The sequence below is a fragment of the Pleurodeles waltl genome, chromosome 9 (genome assembly GCF_031143425.1).
Source record: "Pleurodeles waltl isolate 20211129_DDA chromosome 9, aPleWal1.hap1.20221129, whole genome shotgun sequence".
Classification (NCBI taxonomy): Eukaryota; Metazoa; Chordata; class Amphibia; order Caudata; family Salamandridae; genus Pleurodeles; species Pleurodeles waltl.
The window spans coordinates 470742026-470768017 of NC_090448.1; the positions used below are offsets into that span (position 1 = coordinate 470742026).

The window sequence follows — 25992 nt, forward strand, 5'->3', positions numbered from 1 at the left end:
ATTTTACTAGAGTCACTGGATAGGGCTGCCCTTTTTCGCCTTCGCTATTCGCGATCTTCATTTAACCACTGACCTATGCCTTGGGAAAAAGTGAAGCAATCAATGCTGCAATCCCAGGTGCTCCTAAACTGAAACTTTATGTTGACATTATTGTGCTGTACCTTCAATCCGCCACTAATGTAATTAATTAACTTTTACTTATTTTAATCAGCTGCGGCTCCCCGCCCTCGCCAGCAACAGCAGCTGCAAAACTTTAAAAATAAAACAATAATAAATTAAATTTATTGTCGTTTTGTTTTTAAAGGGTCGGGGCCATGGGGATGACGAGCATGGAGGGGGAGAGTGGTGTGCACTTCCCTCAGTGCACATGTGTGTTTGGCCAGCCTTCTCAGGATGGCCAAACACACATGCACACTGAGCTCTCTCTAACCCGCATTGTGTTGCCTGGTTGGAGAAAGCAGGCACAGGCTCCTGGACTGCCTGGGAGCAGCAATCTAGGGCGCTCCGGCCAATCCTAACACTGCTCAAATGCTGGCAGCAGCATGAGAGCAGCGTTAAAATTGGGCGCAAGGCAGGCTGGGAGCCTGTGTCTGTAGTGTAGCCTGAAGTCCGGTGATGCGGTGGGGACTCGGCAGTCAGTTAAGTTACTTTTTTATTTTTATTTTTTCCTTCATTCAATTTTTTGGTGTATTTTGTTGTTCCCCACCTCCGCCACCACCCCGCCCCTTCACCACTCAGCGAGCTGTGACTGACTTTAACATCATTCACAATGCTTTCTGAGTATAGGGTAAACACTACTAAAACGGGAACCTTACTTTTCAATACCGCCATTAAACTACTAACACAATTCTTACAGGCAGCTGATCGCAAGAGACCAGTAAGATATTTATGGATCAGAGTTTCAGAACAAAATGAAGATTTATATAAAGTGAACCATACCCTTCTCATTTACAAGATTAAGTCCATGTCATATAGATGGGACAAACTCCCAATCTCCATTGTAAGCAGAGTAGCAATGGTTTAAATGCATGTTTTACCTCTTCTGATCTTTTTCTTCACAGCAATTCCATGTCACCTAGATAATGCATTGTTGTCTTAAAATCAACACAGAGATTAGTAGTTTCATCTGAAATAAAAATCCATTGTGGATAAGACAGCAAAATGAAATCTGATATGGGAAAGAGGAGAGTTAGTTCTTGTATACTGAAAAGCATTCTACTTTGTGGATTTTTTAAAATGACAAACTCCAGATTTTATATCATAGCTGGTCCCAAGGTATTAGATAACTACTTTCCATAAGGTATGTTATGCAGGAATATTCCTTATCCGATTCCTTCTATTCTTCATACGAAAATCTTGAATTTGTAAGATACTGCACTATAATTACTATCAAGAAAAAACAGACACACTGTTGGCGGTTTCTGAAAATTCCCACTGTACATGCAACAACCCCACTTACACTTATATCACTATGCCCTCAAAGCCTTCAGGCTAAAAGTTGGAGATGGGGGGAAAAAAATAGACGTTGAGAAATTAAGGGATTGGTCTATCAACGATTAATTCCCCTGAAACTGCCAAAATCAAATTATCACCATCACTGATAAGAAAATAAACTTCCCTTTTGCAGGCCCGTAGTGTACTAAGCAAATACCTAGAAGCTTTGACTGGGATTTTTGGGGATCTGTTCAGTACACCAGTGTTTCAAGAAACTAATCAGCAGATAGAACTGTAATAAACCTTACTCAGGAAAAATGGCTATAAATATCCTTTCTTAATCGCAAAGGGCTGAGGGATCCAACATTAAGCAAATACAGATTTACACCATTGGCTGGTATATAACCCCCTAATAAGACTACGCAGTTGGAACACAAATATTTCTGACCGCTGTCCTCTAGGTCACAAACTTGGAACACGAGCCATGTGATCTGGGGCTGTTTGAAGCTAAGGGAATTCTGAGAAAAGGTTGTCTTATTCATTCTGCACTTCCTTGGAGTGCCTGTATTCCAACATTTAAAATCTGTTTTTTTCAGCAACTCTAGGCATCTGGGGCTAAGAACAAGAGGTTCTAGAGCCTGGGACCAGATGTATGAAGCATTTTTAGGGTTGAGCCTGCGTTGCATGCGCTCGCGCATGCGTATCGCAGCGAGACGCTTTAGTGTTTAGAAAAGGGCTCGGAGCCCTGTCAACATCACGTCAGTGTTTTTTATTGGTTCGTGGGCTTGCCTAATAAAATCTGCTTGCTTTCATTAGTCGAAGGCACGCAGACGTCATGCCTTTTCCAGTGGCTAGCCCTCCTCGAGCGCAGCGACCAAGTACAGAAAACATGCGAGGCTTGCTGTTTTCTATCGGGCTCGTGGACTTTTTTCTCTTATGAGCGCGATCTCGCTTGGCAGAAGTCGAGCGCTTTACATAGTTAATTTCACTTTTTCGGGTTATGTACATAAATGCACTTTTGCCCGATAGGTGAAAAGTCGGATTAGGAGTTTACAAGGCGATCAGCTCTAAAATGAGCAAACGCGAGACCAGTTGCATTGCAAATGCTTGTTATATTTGCAAACGGCCTGATCCGCAGAATGGGTTTGTTTGCAAACCAAACAGGACATTTTTGTATGTACCAAGCCCAAATTGCAATTCGGTAACCTGTTACAGAATCACAAATTGGGTTTGCAGTTCGATATTAGGAAGGGGTGTGTTCAAGGTGTCCCTTCCTAATATCGAATCGCAGTGGTATGTATGAATGTTTTGCGACCGAAATGCGATCACAAAACATTTGCATTTTACCACCAACTTCAAGTTGGTGGGTAACCCATTTGCAAATGGGAAGGGGCCCCCAGGGGACCCCTTCCGTTTTGAGAATGGCTGTAAAAATATTTTTTTAAATGCAGGCAGTGGTCCCATGGGAACTTGTCATTTTGCTTTTTGAAATGCATCCCATTTTCCTTTTTTAGGAAATGGGCTGCATTTTAAAAAATAAAATAAAAAAAAAGACATTGCTTCATTGGGAAGCAATCATAGACATGGTGATCAATTGACCCCAGCAGGCCACCAACCCTGTGATTTTTGCAATTCCCAATGGGCCGCAAACTGAGACCTACACTATATCCATGACCTTGGTCTATTTGCAACCCACTTGGAATTGCAAATTGTGTAAAACCCACATTTGTGCATTAGTGTTTGCGATTACCAAATAGTGAATTGCAAAAAATCCTTATTTGGTAATTACAAACGCTTACCTTTGTATGCCTGGCACCTGGTGGTTTATATCGATATTATTAGCCCACCCTGTGATCATGAATCACTGGAAAGCCCTCAGATTTTCAAATGCGGCTTACCAAGCTTCATAAAGTATACATTAAATAAATTCTGTATGCAAAAGGGGGGAAAGTACAAAGAGGTTTCTTACAACTTGGAGATATTTTATGCACGTCTCATATATGACTAGTTGATTTCAATAAGTCACAATGGGCCAGATGTATCAAAAATGTTTGCGATTGGAAATGGCCCAACAGGCTGTTTGTGATTGCAAAAATGCATTTTGGTATGTATCAAGTCCAATTTGCGATTCGGTAATAGGAAGGGGCGTGTCAAGGGCGTCCCTTCCTAATACTGAATCGCACAGGTATGTATGATTTTGTGACCATGATTGCGGTCACAAAACAATCGCAGTTACCACCAATTTCAAATTTGTGGTAACCCATTTGCAAAAGAGGAAGGGGGTCCCAAAAGGACCCCTTCCCCTTTGTGAATGCATGCATGCAAAAACATTTTTTAAGAGCAGGCAGTGGTCCCACGGACCACTGCCTACTCTTACAAAATGAAAAGAAAACTTTACAATTTTCTTTTTTAAACACATCCTGTTTTCCTTTAAGGAAAACGGGCTGCATTTAAAAGGAAAATAAAACAAAGTTTGCTTTATTTAAAAGCAATCACGGACATGGTGGTCTGCTGAGCCCAGCAGGCCACCGTCCCTGTGATTGTAGCCATTCCCAATGGGTCGCAAATTGTAACCTACCTCATGAATATTAATGAGGTAGGTCCATTTGCGAGCCCTTGCGAATTGCTATATGAAACTTCTTGAGTTTCATACATTCCAATAGCGATTACTTAATTGAGATTTGCAAAAAAACGCAGTTTGGTAATCGCTACTGGAATTAATGATACATCTGGCCCAATATGAATTGAATGCATTTTGAAAGGTTAATCTGTCTAATTTTATATGTTATATTTTTAATTGGAAATCAGAATGTAATTTTCAGGAAACCAAGAAAATAATTTTTTTTAAAAAGAGATCCCTCAGCTCTTCAGTTCCCTTTTCCTATGGCATTATTTTAATCCTCTGGCTATTGTTACTGGTCTTGTGTGCTGTCAAATCAACATTTTGCGCTTTTTGTGATAATTGTGTATATAATAATTAATTTGATGGGCACATAGCATATATATCACTTGTAACAATGTCCACAAAATCAGTCAGCTTTTGATCAGTGTCACTGACACATTGTACTGTAAAAGTAGCATTATTTTCCCCAAGAACACTTATTCAAAGGGAGCCCCGTAATAAACCTGTCTGTGACAGTAAGTCGCTTAATTTCTTTTAAAAATAGCAGTTTGGTACTAAGCGTTTCAAAACCACATAGCACCGTAGGTCTGTACGCAATAACCTTTGAATCCAGATCGGTTTTTAGTATCGGTAAAATATGATTTAAAAATGCATATTTTACACCAGTTTTCCAAATAATCCATGACCAAGAATTGGGGACGATACCCCACTCTCACTTTTTGGTGCCCCATAGACCTATCCAGGAGATCTGCCTAAAAGTCCCACAGCTGGAAAATTCTTTTTACATTTGTATACAAAGCTCCTTTGTCAAGGAGCATTACACCTCTGCTTTTAAACAAAAAGGTTAACTTATTCTGTTATCAAACATAAGAAAGTGATCTTGAGCGTTTGATAAAAACGTTTTTCTGGAACTGATGGCAACCAGCTCGTAAGATATAGCCTGCCTCTGGAATGACATAAAGTGCGATAGAGTGGCGTGGAATGATGCAGAGTGGAATAGAGTGGTGCAGAGTGGAATAGAGTGTTGCAGAGTGCAGTGGCGTAGAGTGGAAAGGCACAGAGTGGAATTGAGTGGCGTACAGTGTCATAGAGTGCAGTGGTGCAAAGTAGATTAGAGTAGATTGATGTAGAGTAGAGGGTTGTGGTACAGAGTAGAGTGCAGTGGAGTAGAGTGGCATAGCATGGAGTGAAGCAGCTGGGAATGGTGCGGCGTAGAGTGCAGTGGTGCAGAGGTGCAGAGTAGAGTGGTGTAGAGAGGTGTTGGCCATAATGCAGAGTGCAGTGGTTTAGAGTAGATTGTTTCAGAGTAGAGGAAAGTGGTGCACAGTAGGGTACAGTGGCATAGAGTGCAGTGGTGCAGAGTAGCGTGGAGTGGTGTAAAGTGCATTGGCAAAGAGTTCAGTGGTGCATAGTAGCTTAGTGTGGGGAATAGTATATTGGCATAAAGTAGTGGCGTTGGACAGGTGGGTGTGTTTAAAAATAACTTTTTGGTTGAACTATGAGTAGCAAAAATTAAATGTTTGTCAGAGAAAGGCTATGGAGAGATGAGGTGCACTGTTGAAGAGTGGGAGTGAGGGAATTCATGGAGAAGGAGGTAATGGGGGGAGGCAAAAAAGATTGCGCCAAAGCATGCTCGGAATGTGACAAGATAGGAACAATATTACAGACATGTAGTGGTGGAAGAATACAGTAAATAAGGTTTGGGCAAGGGAAGGGACGAACTCAAGCTGGATACCCTAAAACAAATTAAGCCAGCAAATAGAAAGCAAGCAAATGTGAGTTACAAACCACAAAGCCAGTGGTAAGCAACAGGCGGAATACATTTCCAGGGAAGCTTTTCAAATGTCCCAAAGATGTTGTTATCAAACGAGACAGAAGCTTCAAACTAAAAAGCATTTCCTAGCCTGGAACAACTTTCAAGATGTGCATGATTCTTGGCGATGTACAATAGGCCGCTGCTGGCCAGCATGTTTCTTTCCATCTCATATCTTTTGGCTTGTCTTTGTGTTATGTTATTTCAAATATTTCTGCAGTGTCCGGGGGCGTTGTTGGTAAACTTGTACGCCCTTGGAAAGTAGTTCTTTGTATTGTTGTTATGCTGCACTTACCGAGTTCTCCCCTTCCTCTTATGTGACTTCTATTCCAGCATTGTAAAACAGACTTTGCATTTCATTTTATCTTGCGAGTCCAGTAGTACGGGAATTGTCAATTGAAAGTGAAAAAGACCCTCAGAATGGTACGTTTGTAACAAGCCACGTTCAAATAATTCTGTTTTTAGCATAACATTTAATTTTGTCCTTTTTAATAAAGACATTTGTTTTCTAGGTTGCTGTCGTTAAAATGAAAAAGACAGAGCGTATTTATGCTATGAAAATCCTCAACAAATGGGAAATGCTGAAAAGGGCAGAGGTGAGTAATTTCATTCCCTACTCTTCATCCTTCTAGTACTGACATCCTTTTTTCACGCATTTAGTATCGTTGTTGTAATTTCTTGTGAAGTTTATTACTGAAGCCACCTTTATTGGCCATTTCAGATTCCGTTCTCCAGTAAGCGCGAAGCACTGCAGCTCACCTTCTTACCAACACAGTTGCATCTCCTTTGAACTTCAATACCTTGACTTCTGAGGGTCAGAGAAATCCAATTTGATAGTGTGTAGCCCCCCCCCCCCCCCACGCCAGCCGTCCTCACTTCCTGAGCTCTAAGTTTACACATTGTCTTCCCAGTTGCTCTCTGTGATCTATTCATATCTATTAAAAAAAATGCACAATTTCATGACCGAGTGTATTGACTTGTATATGTTTAAAATCAGACAATGCCCACACTGCCTGGGAATCTAAAGTGTCAGAGGGGTATGGATTCTGGTTTCGGAATTTTGAGATAACAGATTTTTCTAAGCATTACACTGCTATTCTCTCTGTCATTCTCCAGAAAGTTAATGTGATTGTGGAGTAGATCATTGTAACTAGATGATTTCTTGCTATGCATTGTGAAGGTTCTCATTAAATAACGGGGACTTGTAGGAGTTTTATAGTTTTCTGCCAGCTTAAGGACAGAGATTGAAACTATTAAAGGCATATTTCTTTTTATGCCTTATATACAACAGTTAATTTGTGATTTTTTTAAACCACAAGACAGGAAAGCATGCACAGGCAGTTGGGAGTGAGATGACAGTAAGGCACTGGAGATGAGTGGGCAAAAAGCCAGAGGAGACGGACAGAAGAACAGATTGACGGAAGTTAGAGCAGAGTCCTAGAGGCAATACACACAAAACAAGGGGGGAAGCATATTAAAAAATCAAAGGACAGAGAAGAAGAGGGTGAGGACAGGAAAAGTGCTGTCATGGTGGGAGTGTAAGATGAGGAATGAGTAGGGGTGAGGAGAGAGAGAGAGCAAGGAGACTGAAGAGAAAAGAAAGAAGTACGCAGAAGGAGATCAAGATGGGAAAATAAGAATAGTAGATAGAATGGCTGGGGGAGTAATGGGCATGAATAGAGAAAGCAAAAGTGCACATTTCAACTGAAAGGAGCACAGAACAAGAAGTTGTAAGCTTCAGTAAGGGTTTGCTGCAAATACATTTAAGATTAAACACCTACCTTCAGCAAGCTGTTTTTGAGAGATGGACAAATAAAGAGCGAATGTTCCATGGAGAACTCTTTTTTTGTATAAAATGTCTAATAACTGTCCAAGTTCATTATGACAACTTTGGCCAATCTTTAAGAAACCAATAAATAAAGAAAAATTGTTTGGTTGAGGACCTTATGGAATAAATGAGTGCTGTAGACCATGCATGAGGCTAAGAATTGCTGTTAAATTGAGATTTGAAGGTCAAGTTCCACATTATCCTCATTTTGCTGCCATCTTGCTCAGTAAGCACGTTTTTATGGAGCATACTCTGCAGATGTTTAGGATTATTTGTGACTTTAGATTTGAGTCATTGCCAAAATTATGGTTGTTAGTAAATTTCATAATGGTGGTGGTTATGATTTTGTACTTTCAATATTATCTGCTATACTAGTAAAATGTCTGCAGAGTAAGGCGGAGAATGAAACAATGTAGAGGACAATAATTTAGTTTAATGGTAAGTCAGCCCCGCTGCAACAAACTGAGAAAGGACACATTTGTTAAATCTTTGTAACATTTTCCTATATTAGGTTTTCCTTAATAGATACGTAGGTTTATAGATGTTTTGCAGTGTTGCTGTTGAATGATTTTTATTTACAATGGTGTTCAGACAAAATAGTGTGTAGAATGCCTTGATTTGTACTGTTACTGGTGATATTTTAAAGGTACTTTTAGTTTTGTCATACTTCAAAATGTAATCCTATACAAGATCATATGAAGGAATTTCACCCCAGGCTTATGGTAGTGGGGAAAGAGGAGGAGGAATTAAATATAAGGCTATCATTTACGCAGGTTACATCAATTGCTAAAAGGATGTAGTTTTTGAATAGTCTAGTGTTTAAGAAAGCAAGTCATCCCATTTTCTTTTGGTTTAATTATTATGGAAAGTTAAGTTTGGTGATGAGACTTATTAACATATAACTAAACTCAACATTCAGTAAAGGAATAAGACCGAATATTTTGTGGAGCAAGCGGGTCTTTATCCACTTTAAAGAATATGAAACATAGCTTCTGATACGCTGCCTGTTTAGCTACTTATTCTGGGAAATGAATATGTACAAGCATAGGTAATAGTGTATTCTGAAACGAAATGTGAACTCTTTTTAGAGATGGAGTGGAAGAATCTGGATCTAGGAATTTTTTTATTAATTAGCAAAAATGTTGGCCTGAGACTTCGGGGCAAAAAGGACAGGAAAATATGTTTGTATTCTCTGGATTAAGTTTTTGAAGGAGTTTTCCAGTAAATCATCTCTGAAGGTTTGTGGAAATTAATCTTTAGATCAATGGTGATGGAGACAACAATTTGATCTGTGAGTGTAATTGATCAAATTTTAGTTATGTAGTTTAGCAGGTGTATAAACAATTAGTCAGGGATCAGGAAGTGGTAATTAGTGGGACTGATGGGCCTGTTAGAGCCTGTTTTACATCACTTTGGCCATTTTGGTGCGGCACTGGGAGTACTTGGTGGCGCTCCTCCTATGTGTGTCAGCACCACTTTTAATTTTGCTGATGCATGGACGTGATCTGGCTGACACAGGGGTATGGCTGGGAAATTGTACTGATCAGAACCTCTTTGCACTACACTTTCAACTGCACTGCGCCATATTTTAGTGAGGACTGTGTTGAGGGTCATTTATCTCAGTTTTTTTGCTGCAATCAGGAAGTGGTAGTTGGTGGAACTGGTGGTCCTGTTAGAGCCTGTTTTACATCAGTTTGGTGGCCATTTTGGGTGCAAATACGGGAGGATTAGATAGCACTCCTCCTGTGTGTGTTGGCACCACCTTTAAGCGGCTGATGCGTGGATGTGATCTGGCTGACACAGAGGTACAGCTGAGGAATTGTACGATCGGACGCTCTTTGCCGATTACCTGCTTTTTTAACTGCACTGCACCATATTTTAGTGGGGACTGTATTGGAGGGCATTTATCTTTGTTTTTGCTGTAACCTGGAAGTGGTAGTGGGCGGGACTGGTGGGCCTGTTGGAGCCCATTTTACATCAGTTTGGTGGCCATTTTAGGTGCGACTCTGGGAGGATTAGTGTAGGAAAGTACCATCTTGCCTGGCATGTTACCCCCATATTTCACTGTATATATGTTGTTTTAGTGTATGTGTCACTGGGACCCTGCCAGCCAGGGCCCCAGTGCTCATAAGTGTGCCCTGTATGTGTTCCCCGTGTGATGACTGTCTCACTGAGGCTCTGCTAACCAGAACCTCAGTGGTTATGCTCTCTCTGCTTTCCAAATTGTCACTAACAGGCTAGTGACCAATTTCACCAATTCACATTGGCATACTGGAACACCCTTATAATTCCCTAGTATATGGTACTGAGGTACCCAGGGTGTTGGGGTTCCAGGAGATCCCTATGGGCTGCAGCATTTCTTTTGCCACCCATAGGGAGATCTGACAATTCTTACACAGGCCTGCCAGTGCAGCCTGAGTGAAATAACATCCACGTTATTTCACAGCCATTTACCACTGCACTTAAGTAACTTTTAAGTCACCTATATGTCTGACCTTCACCTGGTGATGGTTGGGTGCAAAGTTACTTAGTGTGAGGGCACCCTGGCACTAGCCAAGGTGCCTCCACATCGTTCAGGGCAAATATCCCAGACTTTGTGAGTGCGGGGACACCATTACACACGTGCACTGTACATAGTTCTCTACCTATGTACAGCGTCACAATGGTAACTCCGAACATGGCCATGTAATATGTCTAGCATCATGGAATTGTCACCCCAATGCCATTGTGGCATTGGGGGGACAATTCCATGATCCCCCGGGTCTCTAGCACAGAACCCGGGTACTGCCAAACTGCCTTTCCCGGGGTTTCACTGCAGCTGCTGCTGCTGCTGCCAACCCCTCAGACCGGTTTCTGCCCTCCTGGGGTCCAGCCAGGCCTGGCCCAGGAAGGCAGAACAAAAGACTTCCTCAGAGAGAGGGTGTTACACCCTCTCCCTTTGGAAATAGGTGTCAGGGCTGGGGAGGAGTAGCCTCCCCAGCCTCTGGAAATGCTTTGATGGGCACAGATGGTGCCCATCTCTGCATAAGCCAGTCTACACCGGTTCAGGGATCCCACAGCCCTGCTCTGGCGCGAAACTGGACAAAGGAAAGGGGAGTGACCACTCCCCTGACCTGCACCTCCCAGGGGAGGTGCCCAGAGCTCCTCCAGCGTGCCCCAGACCTCTGCCATCTTGGATTCAGAGGTGTGCTGGCACACTGGACTGCTCTGAGTGGCCAGTGCCAGCAGGTGACGTCAGAGACTCCTTCTGATAGGCTCTTACCTTTCTTACTAGCCTATCCTCCTTCCTAGGTAGCCAAACCTCCTTTTCTGGCTGTTTAGGGTCTCCGCTTTGGGGAATTCTTCAGATACCGAATGCAAGAGCTCACCAGAGTTCCTCTGCATCTCCCTCTTCACCTTCTACCAAAGGATCGACCGCTGACTGCTCAGGACGCCTGCAAAACCGCAACAAAGTAGCAATGACGACTACTGCAACCTTGTATCGCTTCATCCTGCCGGCTTTCTCGCCTGTTTCCTGGTGGTGCATGCTCTGGGGGGTAGCCTGCCTCCTTCTTGCACCAGGAGCTCTGAAGAAATCTCCCGTGGGTTGACGGAATCTTCCCCCTGCAACCGCAGGCAACAAAAGACTGCATCACCAGTCCTCTGGGTCCCCTCTCAGCACGACGAGCGTGGTCCCTGGAACTCAGCAACTCTGTCCAAGTGACTCCCACAGTCCAGTGACTCTTCAGTCCAAATTTGGTGGAGGTAAGTCCTTGCCTCCCCACGCTAGACTGCATTGCTGGGTACCGCGTGATTTGCAGCTGCTCCGGCTCCTGTGCACTCTTCCAGGATTTCCTTCGTGCACAGCCAAGCCTGGGTCCCCGACACTCTAACCTGCAGTGCACAACCTTCTGAGTTGTCCTCTGGTGTCGTGGGACTCCCTTTTCTGACCTCAGGTGGACTCTGGTTCACTCCTCTTCTAAGTGCCTGTTCCGGTACTTCTGCGGGTGCTGCCTGCTTCTGTGAGGGCTCCCTGACTGTCTCCTCATCCAAGTGGCGACATCCTGGTCCTTCCTGGGCCACAGCAGCATCCAAAAACCCTAACCGCGACCCTTGCAGCTAGCAAGGCTTGTTTGTGGTCTTTCTGCGTGGGAACATCTCTGCAAGCTTCTTCACGACGTGGGACATCCATCCTCCAAAGGGGAAGTTCCTAGTCCTCTTCGTTCTTGCAGAACACAAAGCTTCTTCCATCCGGTGGCAGCTTCCTTGCACCCTCAGCTGGCATTTCCTGGGCTCATGCCCACTCTCGACACTGTCGCGACTCTTGGACTTGGTCCCCTTGTCTTACAGGTACTCAGGTCCGGAAATCCACTGTTGTTGCATTGCTGCTGTTGGTTTTCCTTGCAGAATCCCCCTATCACGACTTCTGTGCTCTCTGGGGGTTGTAGGTGCACTTTACACCTACCTTTCAGGGTCTTTGGGGGGGGGGCTATTTTTCTAACCCTCACTGTTTTCTTACAGTCCCAGCGACCCTCTACAAGCTCACATAGGTTTGGGGTCCATTAGTGGTTCGCATTCCACTTTTGTAGTATATGGTTTGTGTTGCCCCTATACCTATGTGCTCCTATTGCAATCTACTGTAACTTTACATTGCTTGCATTACTTCCTTTTGCTATTTACTGCATAATTTTGGTTTGTGTACATATATCTTGTGTATATTTGGCATCCTCATACTGAGGGTACTCACTGAGATACTTTTGGCATATTGTCATAAAAATAAAGTACCTTTATTTTTAGTATATCTGTGTATTGTGTTTTGTTATGATATTGTGCATATTACACCAATGGTATAGTAGGAGCTTTGCATGTCTCCTAGTTCAGCCTAAGCTGCTCTGCTACAGCTACCTTCTATCAGCCTAAGCTGCTAGAAACACCTCTTCTACACTAATAAGGGATAACTGGACCTGGTACAGAGTGTAAGTACCCCTTGGTACCCACTACAAGCCAGGCCAGCCTCCTACATTGGTTGTGCAGCGGTGGGATAAGTACTTGTAACTACTTACCACTTTGTCATTTTGTACTTTTCAGAAGAGAAAAATAAACAAAACAAGTTCAGTGTATGTACACCTAACCAAAAAGTTTTGCTTTTCTTCTCTTACACTATCTGCTAAGTGCTGAAAAGTACTTCTAAACTTTCAAAAAGTTTGAAAAAGTTTTTTCCCCCCTATTCTTTAAAAAGTCCTGAAACGTTTTCTCTCTTCTCACTGTCCCTAAACCTTCTTCTATCATGTCTGATGTAGGAACTTCTCTTAAAATGGTGAATACAACATATGACAATCTTAACTTTAAGAGCCTAAGGAGTCTCTACATTGATAGAGGTTTAGTGGTAGGAAAGAACCCTTCTACAGAATTTCTATCTAACATGCTCATTGAGAATGATAAGGCCCAGGGTGGGTCTTCATCAGAAAGGTTAGTAGATAGCTCACACTCTGACCCAGGGGAGACCCTTGTGGGAGGTGTACAGGGTTCTCTTCCAAACCTACCCCCTAGCAGACCTCATAGCAATGCTGGTAGTAATAGAAGCTCCCATCATAGTAGGGATGTTTTTGTTCCTGAAGGCCAGGTTGTTAGAGTGCCAGCTGTTAGGGACAGGTCTCCCTCTGTTCATTCCAATATTTCTTCTGTGTCAAAACATTCCCAACCCACCCACCCTGATGACAAAATGTTAGAAAGGGAACTCAACAAGTTGAGAGTGGAAGAGACCAGGCTGAAGCTTAAGCAGCAACAGCTGGCTCTAGACAGGGAATCCCTAGACTTAGAGAAGGAAAGACAGAGGTTGGGATTTGGACCCCATGGCGGCAGCAGCAGTATTCCTGATAGCAATCCTGTGAGAGAGCATGATTCCAGGAATCTGCATAAGATAGTTCCCCCTTACAAGGAGGGGGATGACATTAACAAGTGGTTTGCTGCACTTGAAAGGGCCTGTATGGTACAGGGGGTCCCTCAAAGGCAGTGGGCTGCTATTCTATGGCTATCTTTCAATGGAAAGGGTAGGGATAGGCTCCTTACTGTGAGAGAAAGTGATGCCAATAATTTTGCAGTTTTGAAGGATGCACTCTTGGATGGATTTGGCTTAACCACTGAACAATACAGGATTAAGTAAAGAGAAACCAGAAAAGAGTCCTCACAAGACTGGGTAGACTTTGTTGACTATTCAGTGAAGGCCTTGGAGGGGCGGTTACATGGCAGTAAAGTTTCTGACTATGAAAGCCTGTACAATCTAATTCTGAGAGAGCATATTCTGAATAACTGTGTGTCTGACTTGTTACACCAATATCTAGTGGACTCAGATCTGACCTCTCCCCAAGAATTGGGAAAGAAGGCAGACAAATGGGTCAGAACAAGAGTGAACAGAAACGTTCATACAGGGGGTGACAAGGATGGCAAGAAGAAGGATGGTAAGTTTTCTGACAAGGGTGGGGACAAAAGTAAACATACTGAGTCTTCATCAGGCCACAAAAACACTGGTGGGGGTGGTGGGTCCAAATCCTCTTCTAATCAAGTAAAAAAGCCTTGGTGCTATTTATGTAAAGTAAAAGGCCATTGGACAACTGATGCCAGTTGTCCAAAGAAAAGCACCAAACTTCCCACTACCACAACCCCTACTGCAATCTCTAGTGCCCCTAGTAATAGCAGTGGTGGTGGGAGCAAACCTACTAATAGCCAATCCAAGGGAGTAGCTGGGCTCACTTTTGATAATTTAGTTGGGCTTGGTCTTGTTAGGGAGACCACAGAGGCTGTGCTAGTCTTTGAAGGTGCCATTGATTTGGCCACCTTCGTTGCTTGTCCCCTTAATATGGATAAGTACAAGCAAATTCCCCTAATAAATGGTGTTGAGGTTCAGGCCCACAGGGACACAGGTGCCAGTGTTACCATGGTAATAGAGAAACTGGTACACCCTGAACAACACCTACTTGGTCACCAGTACCAAGTGACAGACGCTCATAACAACACTCTTAGCCACCCCATGGCTGTTGTGAATCTCAACTGGGGTGGGGGGGGTGTTACTGGTCCAAAGAAAGTTGTGGTTGCTTCAGATTTACCTGTAGACTGTCTACTAGGAAACGATTTAGAGACATCAGCTTGGGCAGAAGTGGAGTTGGAGGCTCATGCAGCAATGCTGGCCATTCCTGGGCATATTTTTGCTTTAACAAGGGCTCAGGCCAAAAAGCAAAAAGGACAGGGTGACTTGGATCCTGGAACAATGGACCAAGTGCTCCCTAAAGCTAGGGTTAGTAAGGGTAAATCCCTACCCACTATCCCTCCCTCTACAGATGATTCAACTTCTGAGGAAGAAGAATTTCCACCCTGTGCAGAACCTTCAGGGAGGAGCTGAGTGTGGCACAGCAATCCTGTCCCACATTAGAGGGTCTCAGACAGCAAGCTGTCAAACAGCAAAATGGGGATGTCAGTGACTCACACAGAGTTTACTGGGAGGACAATCTCTTGTACACAGAGGCAAAGGACCCAAAACCTGGAGCAGCCAGGAGATTGGTCATTCCCCTGCAGTTCCTCCTAACTCTAGCACATGACATTCCTTTGGCTGGACATTTGGATCAGATAAAAACATGGGAAAGGCTTGTCCCCCTGTTTCACTGGCCTAGGATGTCAGAGGACACAAAAGATTTTTGTAAGTCTTAGTGACCTGCCAAGCCAGTGGCAAGACTGGTGGCACTCCAAAGGCTCCCCTTATTCCACTGCCTGTGGTTGGGGTTCCCTTTGAAAGGGTAGGGGTTGACATAGTTGGCCCCCTTGACCCTCCTACTGCTTCAGGCAATAGGTTTATCTTGGTGGTAGTGGACCATGCCACAAGATATCCTGAAGCAATTCCTCTAAGGACCACTACAGCACCTGCAGTGGCAAAAGCCCTCCTGGGAATCTTTTCCAGGGTGGGTTTCCCAAAAGAGGTTGTATCAGACAGGGGTAGCAACTTTATGTCTGCATACTTGAAAGCCATGTGGAAGGAATGTGGTGTAACATACAAATTCACCACACCTTATGATCCACAAACAAATGGACTGGTAGAGAGGTTTAATAAAACTCTCAAAGGTATGATAATGGGACTCCCTGAAAAACTCAGGAGGAGATGGGATGTCCTGTTAACTTGCCTCCTTTTTGCTTACAGGGAGGTACCCCAGAAAGGAGTGGGCTTCAGCCCCTTTGAACTCCTATTTGGGCACCCTATAAGAGGTCCCCTAACACTTGTAAAGGAGGGTTGGGAACAACCTTTAAAAGCTCCTAAGCAAGACATAGTGGACTATGTACTTGGCCTAAGATCCAGAATGGCGGAGTACATGAAAAAGGCCAGTAATAACCTTCAGGCCAGCCAAGAGCTCCAAAAGCAATGGCATGACCAGAAGCCTGTTCTGATTCAGTACCAACCGGGACAGAAGGTGTGGGTATTGGAGCCTGTGGCCCCAAGAGCACTCCAAGACAAATGGAGTGTTCCCCATCTCATTGTTGAAAAGAAGGGCGAGGTCACCTACTTGGTTGACCTAGGCACTGCCAGGAGTCCCCTTAGGGTGCTCCATGTCAATCGCCTTAAACCCTACTATGACAGGGCTGATCTCACCCTGCTCATGGCAACAGATGAAGGACAGGAAGAAGAGTGACCCTCTCCCTGATCTCTTCTCTTCCACTGAAGATGATGCTTTAGTGGAAGGTGTAGTTTTAGCAGACTGTCTTACTGCAGAGCAGAAAGACAACTGCATAAATCTCCTAGGTCAGTTTTCTGAAATCTTTTCAACTGTGCCAGGCACCACATCTTGGTGTGAACACACAATTGATACTGGAGACAGCTTGCCTGTCAAAAGTTAAATCTATAGGCAGCCTGACCATGTCAGGGACTTCATAAAGCAAGAAATTCAGAAAATGCTTGACTTAGGAGTGGTTGAACATTCTGAAAGCCCATGGGCCTCTCCTGTGGTGCTTGTACCAAAGCCTCACTCAAAAGATGGAAAAAGGGAAGATGAGGTTTGGTGTAGACTACAGAGGTCTCAACCAGGTAACAAAAACTGATGCTCACCCTATACCCAGGGTAGATGAGCTCATAGATACACTGGCATCTGCCAAGTATCTAAGCACCTTTGATTTGACTGCCGGGTATTGGCAGATCAAATTATCAGAGGATGCTAAAGCAAAAACTGGATTTTTGACTATTGGAGGACACTACCAATTCACAGTAATGCCCTTTGGTTTGAAAAATGCACCTGCCACTTTTCAGAGGTTGGTGAATACAGTCCTGCAAGGGTTGGAGGCTTTTAGTGCAGCATATCTGGACGATATAGCTGTCTTTAGCTCCACATGAGATGATCACCTGGTCCACCTGTGAAAAGTTTTGGAGGCCCTGCAAAAGGCAGGCCTCACTATCAAGGCTTCAAAGTGCCAGATAGGGCAGGGGAAAGTGGTTTATCTGGGACACCTGGTAGGTGGACAACAGATTGCACCACTTCAGGGGGAAATCCAAACAATCATTGATTGGGTTCCCCCTACAACACAGACCCAGGTGAGAGCCTTCCTAGGCCTCACTGGGTATTACAGGAGATTCATTAAAAACTATGGCTCCATTGCAGCCCCACTTAATGATCTCACTTCCAAGAAGATGCCTAAAAAGGTATTGTGGACAGCTAGCTGTCAGAAAGCTTTTGAGGAGCTCAAACAGGCCATGTGCACTGCACCTGTCCTAAAAAGCCCATGTTACTCCAAGAAATTCATTGTTCAAACTGATGCATCTGAATTAGGGGTAGGGGCAGTCTTATCACAACTCAATTCTGAGGGCCAGGATCAACCCGTTGCTTTTATCAGCAGGAGGTTGACCCCTAGAGAAAAGCGTTGGTCTGCCATAGAGAGGGAGGCCTTTGCTGTGGTCTGGGCACTGAAGAAGTTGAGGCCATACCTGTTTGGCACTCACTTCATTGTTCAGACAGACCACAAACCTCTACTTTGGCTAAAACAAATGAAAGGTGAAAACCCTAAATTGTTGAGGTGGTCCATATCTCTACAGGGAATGGACTATACAGTGGAACATAGACCTGGGAGTACCCACTCCAATGCAGATGGACTCTCCAGATATTTCCTCTTAGACAATGAAGACTCATCAGTTCATGGCTAGTCTTATTGTCCTTCGTTTGGGGGGGGGGGGGGTAGGGGGGGTTGTGTAGGAAAGTACCATCTTGCCTGGCATGTTACCCCCATATTTCACTGTATATATGTTGTTTTAGTGTATGTGTCACTGGGACCCTGCCAGCCAGGGCCCCAGTGCTCATAAGTGTGCCCTGTATGTGTTCCCTGTGTGATGACTAACTGTCTCACTGAGGCTCTGCTAACCAGAACCTCGGTGGTTATGCTCTCTCTGCTTTCCAAATTGTCACTAACAGGCTAGTGACCAATTTCACCAATTCACATTGGCATACTGGAACACCCTTATAATTCCCTAGTATATGGTACTGAGGTACCCAGGGTATTGGGGTTCCAGGAGATCCCTATGGGCTGCAGCATTTCTTTTGCCACCCATAGGGAGATCTGACAATTCTTACACAGGCCTGCCAGTGCAGGTTGAGTGAAATAACGTCCACGTTATTTCAAAGCCATTTACCACTGCACTTAAGTAACTTATAAGTCACCTATATGTCTAACCTTCACCTGGTGAAGGTTGGGTGCAAAGTTACTTAGTGTGTGGGCACCCTGGCACTAGCCAAGGTGCCCCCACATCGTTCAGGGCAAATATCCCAGACTTTGTGAGTGCGGGGACACCATTACACGCGTGCACTGTACATAGGTCTCTACCTATGTACAGCGTCACAATGGTAACTCCGAACATGGCCATGTAATATGTCTAGGATCATGGAATTGTCACCCCAATGCCATTCTGGCATTGGGGGGACAATTCCATGATCCCCCGGGTCTCTAGCACAGAACCCGGGTACTGCCAAACTGCCTTTCCCGGGGTTTCACTGCAGCTGCTGCTGCTGCCAACCCCTCAGACAGGTTTCTGCCCTCCTGGGGTCCAGCCAGGCCTGGCCCAGGAAGGCAGAACAAAAGACTTCCTCAGAGAGAGGGTGTTACACCCTCTCCCTTTGGAAATAGGTGTCAGGGCTAGGGAGGAGTAGCCTCCCCCAGCCTCTGGAAATGCTTTGATGCGCACAGATGGTGCCCATCTCTGCATAAGCCAGTCTACACCGGTTCAGGGATCCCCCAGCCCTGCTCTGGCGCGAAACTAGACAAAGGAAAGGGGAGTGACCACTCCCCTGACCTGCACCTCCCAGGGGACGTGCCCAGAGCTCCTCCAGCGTGCCCCAGACCTCTGCCATCTTGGATTCAGAGGTGTGCTGGCACACTGGACTGCTCTGAGTGGCCAGTGCCAGCAGGTGACGTCAGAGACTCCTTCTGATAGGCTCTTACCTTTCTTACTAGCCTATCCTCCTTCCTAGGTAGCCAAACCTCCTTTTCTGGCTATTTAGGGTCTCTGCTTTGGGGAATTCTTCAGATACCGAATGCAAGAGCTCACCAGAGTTCCTCTGCATCTCCCTCTTCACCTTCTACCAAAGGATCGACGCTGACTGCTCAGGACGCCTACAAAACCGCAACAAAGTAGCAATGACGACTACTGCAACCTTGTATCGCTTCATCGTGCCGGCTTTCTCGCCTGTTTCCTGGTGGTGCATGCTCTGGGGGGTAGCCTGCCTCCTTCTTGCACCAGGAGCTCTGAAGAAATCTCCCGTGGGTTGACGGAATCTTCCCCCTGCAACCGCAGGCAACAAAAGACTGCATCACCGGTCCTCTGGGTCCCCTCTCAGCACGACGAGCGTGGTCCCTGGAACTCAGCAACTCTGTCCAAGTGACTCCCACAGTCCAGTGACTGTTCAGTCCAAGTTTGGTGGAGGTAAGTCCTTGCCTCCCCACGCTAGACTGCATTGCTGGGTACCGCGTGATTTGCAGCTGCTCCGGCTCCTGTGCACTCTTCCAGGATTTCCTTTGTGCACAGCCAAGCCTGGGTCCCGACACTCTAACCTGCAGTGCACAACCTTCTGAGTTGTCCTCCGGCGTCGTGGGACTCCCTTTTCTGACTTCGGGTGGACTCCGGTTCACTCCTCTTCTAAGTGCCTGTTCCGGTACTTCTGCGGGTGCTGCCTGCTTCTGTGAGGGCTCCCTGACCTGCTGGGCGCCCCCTCTGTCTCCTCATCCAAGTGGTGACATCCTGGTCCGTCTTGGGCCACAGCAGCATCCAAAAACCCTAACCGCGACCCTTGCAGCTAGCAAGGCTTGTTTGCGGTCTTTCTGCGTGGGAACACCTCTGCAAGCTTCTTCACGACGTGGGACATCCATCCTCCAAAGGGGAAGTTCCTAGTCCTCTTCGTTCTTGCAGAACACAAAGCTTCTTCCATCCGGTGGCAGCTTCCTTGCACCCTCAGCTGGCATGTCCTGGGCTCCTGCCCACTCTCGACACTGTCGCGACTCTTGGACTTGGTCCCCTTGTCTTACAGGTACTCAGGCCCGGAAATCCACTGTTGTTGCATTGCTGGTGTTGGTTTTCCTTGCAGAATCCCCCTATCACGACTTCTGTGCTCTCTGGGGGTTGTAGGTGCACTTTACACCTACCTTTCAGGGTCTTGGGGGGGGGGGGGGGGCATTTTTCTAACCCTCACTGTTTTCTTACAGTCCCAGCGACCCTCTACAAGCTCACATAGGTTTGGGGTCCATTCGTGGTTCACATTCCACTTTTGTAGTATATGGTTTGTGTTGCCCCTATACCTATGTGCTCCTATTGCAATCTACTGTAACTTTACATTGCTTGCATTACTTCCTTTTGCTATTTACTGAATAATTTTGGTTTGTGTACATATATCTTGTGTATATTTGGCATCCTCCTACTGAGGGTACTCACTGAGGTACTTTTGGCATATTGTCATAAAAATAAAGTACCTTTATTTTTAGTATATCTGTGTATTGTGTTTTCTTATGATATTGTGCATATGACACCAGTGGTATAGTAGGAGCTTTGCATGTCTCCTAGTTCAGCCTAAGCTGCTCTGCTACAGCTACCTTCTATCAGCCTAAGCTGCTAGAAACACCTCTTCTACACTAATAAGGGATAACTGGACTTGGTACAGAGTGTAAGTACCCCTTGGTACCCACTACAAGCCAGGCCAGCCTCCTACAATTAGGTAGTGCGCTAGCGTTCCTCTTATGTTTGTCGGCCCGACTTCTAAGCGCGCGTGCCATTGGCAAGCCTGTCTGCGCTCATCCATGCCTGGACGCTGTCAGGGTCCAGGGAGGCTGCTGGTCACGAGCCAGGTAAATCTAGGGTATTTTATTTGAGGCTGGCTCTGCTCAACTCGGACCACATTGATTCAGGGGTAACTTGCAAGTTGGTAGAACCTGATAACGGGAAGAAGGGGGCATGCCCTGGCTGCAGTTGGTCCATGAGGTGGGGGAGGACAGAGATAGGCAGAAGGGGAAGGCGAAATCAGAGAAGAACATTCTCAAATGCGCTGTGGCCAACGCTAGTTCTATGTCGAAGCACTGTTGATTGATGTAACCAAGGTTGACTGCTTGTTCATAACTGAAATCTGGGCTAAAGAGTATTCAAGGCCTGTCCTGGTAACTGCTATCCCTCTGGGTTATGCTATTGCTAGGATGGATAGAGGTTCTTGGAGAGGAGGGAGTTTGGCGATTATTTATAGGGACAGGTTGTCTTGTTCCCTTGGACCACCTCCATCCTTGCCTACTGAAGGATGTGAAATAGGGCACTTTAGGATACGATCCAACAGCTCACAGTTACTGGCAGGACTACTAGAATATCGCCCCCCCAAGGTCCTAGAACACAGTGCTTAATGAAGTGAAATCAGGTGCTTGAACCCCTCATTACAAGCAATAACTGTACAATTCTAGGGGATTTCAATTTTCATCTGGAGAAACAGGATGATACTGATAACGGTGTCCTTTTAGATTTTATGCAAAGTTGTACCCCTTCCCAACAAGTTGTTTTGGCCACACATAAAGCAGGCCATACACTTGATGGTATTTTTTCCTATCCGGAAGATCTGACGGTAGAGGAAAGTAGCCAGCTTAGCTGGTCAGATCATTATGCAGTATTATTTAAAGTATCCAAGAAGCAGGCTGTTAAAGGATCCGAGATAAAACTATTAGCGTGAGGAAATGGAGTAAACTTTATAGCGGGGAGTTAAGAGAGGTCCTGATTAAATCTCAGACTGACCCCTTAATGGAGTTTGAATCCCTAGCAGTGAATTTTAATAAATGGCTTTCTTCTGCTGTTAAAGAACTGGTCCTGGCTCAACCCTTAGTGGCAGGCAAGAGGGCCGTCTCAGCCCTATGGTTTTCAGAAGATCTGAAAAACATACAAAGGAAATGTCAGAGACTAGAACTCATACCCGCATCTCTATCGGGCTTCTTCTTTAGTGGAATCACAATCGCCTCCTTCCAATACTGGGGTAAAATTGCAGATGCCAGCACCTGAGAATAAACTTTCTTCAAAAACGCTCCGATAATACCCATGACCAATTGCAGCACTTTAGGCGGGCAAGGGTCATCAGGAGAGCCAGAGGGGGTCGTGCCAGAAGAGCTTTAATTCTATCTGCTGGAAGAGGAGAGAGCTTTACTAATTAAGCCTCGGCAGGCACTTCCTGGGAGGTAACTTTGAGAGCAGGAATAAGCTTGTTAACCTCCTGTACATATTCAACATGGATCTGCTTGATTTTTTTTCTCGGAAAAACTCTGCTACTTTTTACAAAAATCTTTGGACTTTTAAGTGATGGTGTTGACAATTAAGTCCCAATGCAGAGCAGCGGAAACCATCAGCTCAAATTTAGTACTGCTTTCACTGAGAAGAATATTTCCAATGACATAGGTCTAATCGGTTTATTATGAAAAGTTTACAGTTGCAGGGTAGAATTTTGATGTTAGTGCCGCCTACCAACCCAGGGAGAGAGAATTTGCACTATAATAATTCTTGCTAGAATCTCTTCTTAGCTGTCTGACAAGGTCTTATAGTAAAAGGAAATTGTTAAATACATACATCCATATATATCAATATAAGTACATAGGGAGCCTTTGGATGAGCTCCGTTCTGCCTTTGGTCTGTCAGAGTGTCACTTACTCTCTGCTTCCACCCATGATAATGAGTTACATGGGTAATGGCTCAGTTCATGTCAGTCACTGGCTTTGTTGCCCTGTGAATGACTGCAGCTTATGATCATGTGTGCTCAGCCCCCCTGAACATGAGCACGGTACAGTGTCTGGGATGGTTGGCTTTCCTTTTGTTTTCAATTTTGTCCTTTAGTTTCTCAGCTTTATTTTTTTTATTGTAATTTTTCTTAAGAGGGTAATGCGGCTCTCCAGGCAGTGGTAATGCATCCCTTGCTTGCCACTCATCGCATTTGCAGCGTGCTGCATCCCTCTGAACCAGGCACCCACTATGAAATGCTGTTGTTCAGCGTATCATTGTCTTACCATATCACGGTGTCCCAACATTTTGATTCTAAATGAACCGGATACGCTGGAACTTTAAAAAACATAAGACTATTTAGAGTGCCCTGGACGATGGAAACCTGTTGGTCTGTATAGCAACGTTATTTCGAGGATGTGCCCGCCGCATTTAGACAGCTGCATATTTTCTTTTTTCTACTTGTATTCTTTTAGTTTCTCGTGCATATGTTGTTGAGTTTGTGTTTTTTTTATTGTGGTTGTGTCAGAGGATAAATGCAGCAATGAGTCAGTGAATGGATGAATGTATGCATATGTTCAAGATGAGTGACAGTGTGTTTATGGTGGCTCATTTAGTAATGACTCAGAAGGCACTTTCATTCACAAGCCAGACCTATTGGTGTTGCTAATGCTTGTTATGTTTTAAGAGCAACACAAGAGACAGTAGAGATTGCCTTCATTTCTCATACTCCTGTGCCTGTGTGTGCCGTTTATCTGCACAAAGTTTGAAGTTGTCTAAGTGATGGTGTTTGTAGACCGGGTCATGTTTGAGGTGAGTATAACTGCTTAATGAGCATTGAAGTACATGGCAACTATTGTGGCTGCATGGGAGGAATATATGTTTAAATTCTTGAAGCTCTCTGGAAATGGTATAAGATTTTCTGCCAAGATATTAATTAATAGTAATAATTGTTCTAAAGGCTCATGCCTTGTTTTTCTAGGGGTACTGCATTCATTAATTCAGTCTGTTTCCATTAGCAGTTTACATTTCTTTTAAGGAGACACTCCACATATTTGTCTGGCAGTCATTTGCCTGAAACACAATGTTCTTGTCATTGGGAGTTATCTTGCACAATCCAATATGAATGATCCAAAATCTGACGTTGAGACTTTATAGATGTGGCTTGATTTCAATTCAAAAGTTTTCTTGGTGAGAACCTGTGATATTTGAAATTGATATCTATTCTTCCTGATCTTTTCCCTAAATACATGATGAAGCCCCCCACCTCCCCCTCCCACCCCTGGAAGCTTGGCATGAATGTTTTCCCTTAAAACCCAGACAGCCTAATTGCATGTTGTATCTTAAAAGTGATGTGAGTGGAAAAGCCAGGCTATCTTGGTAGAATGTTTGTAACTTTTTACATGAGTTTCTTCTTATGTCAATTAGTGGACATTTGTTGACCTTTTGCAGTTGGGCAAACTAACCCTTTCATAGTCAGCAGTGCATCCATATATATCATGATATATTTCATAGTAGAGATAAGACCGAGAGGGAATTTTTTCATGCCAAAGCTTAACGAATCGAGTTTAACATGTTTTGGATTCTCACTTTAAAAAAAATAATTATATTTTGCACATTCGCACCGCCTTGCGCTTCCCTGGTCCTTGTCAGTATGATTCTTGATGTACCTCAACACATTTCTTCCTTGTAGTCCTCCTTCCCCTCTCCAATTTATCTATCATGATCCTTTTCTGAAACTGATCCAGCATTTAATTTCAGATCATAATTAATACAGTGGACACGACACCTGTTAAGTAGTAGAGATGTTACTATTCTTTTAATTGCTGCCAATCTGCCTAACTCTGAATCTTATATTCTTTCAATTTGTAATGCTATTTAGATTGGGGTCTTAGTCTGATTACCCCTTGATAATCCACTATACCATCACTAGGCGAGATCATAAACGAAGGTCGAACCAGTGAATGAAGGTAGAATGCTCTCTTGTCTGAATCAGAACCAGTAGATGTGGTGCTAATAGAAGATGTCAGGAAAATGTTTTGCTATTCCTGAGATAAAAACATTGTCCAGTCAGGGAGGAGGCTCATGCGTTGGTCTCTCCTCTGTTGACACTTATCTAAGTGATCATCCTATTGTCTAATTGCTTGACTGAAGAAACTCAGAACAATTTGCCACAGCTTCTGCCTGAGCATCTTGGAAGTTTCACTTGATGTGAAGAAAACCTAAGGAGAAACCTTGACTTACTGCGACATTCTGAACATTGAGCTTGATTTCAACATCAAAGGATAGCTCAGCTTCGAGCCCAAGTACCCAAAGGACCTCCACATTGTCTTTGAGTGTCAATGGTGAATGCTAGAGAGTACAACAGTGATACCGGGAGTCAGCAGTTGATCCTTAGGGAAATTCATGCAAGACTGTGATCCTTTCGGAACAAGAGGAGGAATGAGACCTCCTTGTTTCCTGTGTCAAGAGACCTGTAGGAGATGGAACTCTTCACATTCCGATCTGCTCATGCTGCACTCTGTGGTGACATCTTCTGTGTACCTGATCAGACCAAGAAACGATTATTTGCCCAAAACGTCCTTGGTGGCCCTTTTTTCCATAGCTAGATATTCATCAAAAAGAGTAAGTTGAGCATTGACAATCAAATCAGTTTTAGTGAGAACTGCTCTGGTTACCCTAGAGTCTGGGGGAGATATACGAATAGAATGATGTGCTTCATGCAAGAATCATTTTTAAGCAGGCGGGAGTTGTAGTTTTGAGGTTATGACCTTAAATGTTTACTCAGTGTGTGTAATGCCATGACAAGAGGAGATGTTATACACATAAATCATTGGCATGTTCCCACACGTGATTTAGCTGATGGTTGATGTTTAAACAAACCGTTGGAGTTAATGCTGTGCCACTGCTGATTATTGAAAAGTGATTGTATCTGAATATGTGGCATTGGTTTCAGAGACTGTTAGCCCCATGTGCCTATTATGCACTCTGTTCACATTTCTGAACTTATTGTCCACTTCTATGGGGGTGCTTTGATTTACTCAAACTTTTGAAACCAAAGTGTTGTGTCATGT

At 44.4% G+C, this 25992-nt stretch overlaps 1 protein-coding gene across 1 annotated transcript in view; it reads left to right on the forward strand.

The window, feature by feature from the left end:
• CDC42BPB (CDC42 binding protein kinase beta) overlaps positions 1-25992 on the forward strand; it is a 903752-nt gene that overhangs the window by 100478 nt on the left and 777282 nt on the right. The window contains exon 3 of the mRNA XM_069207298.1: positions 6383-6466. Within this exon, the coding sequence (XP_069063399.1) occupies positions 6383-6466 (84 nt within the window). The remainder of the gene's footprint in view (positions 1-6382; positions 6467-25992) is intronic.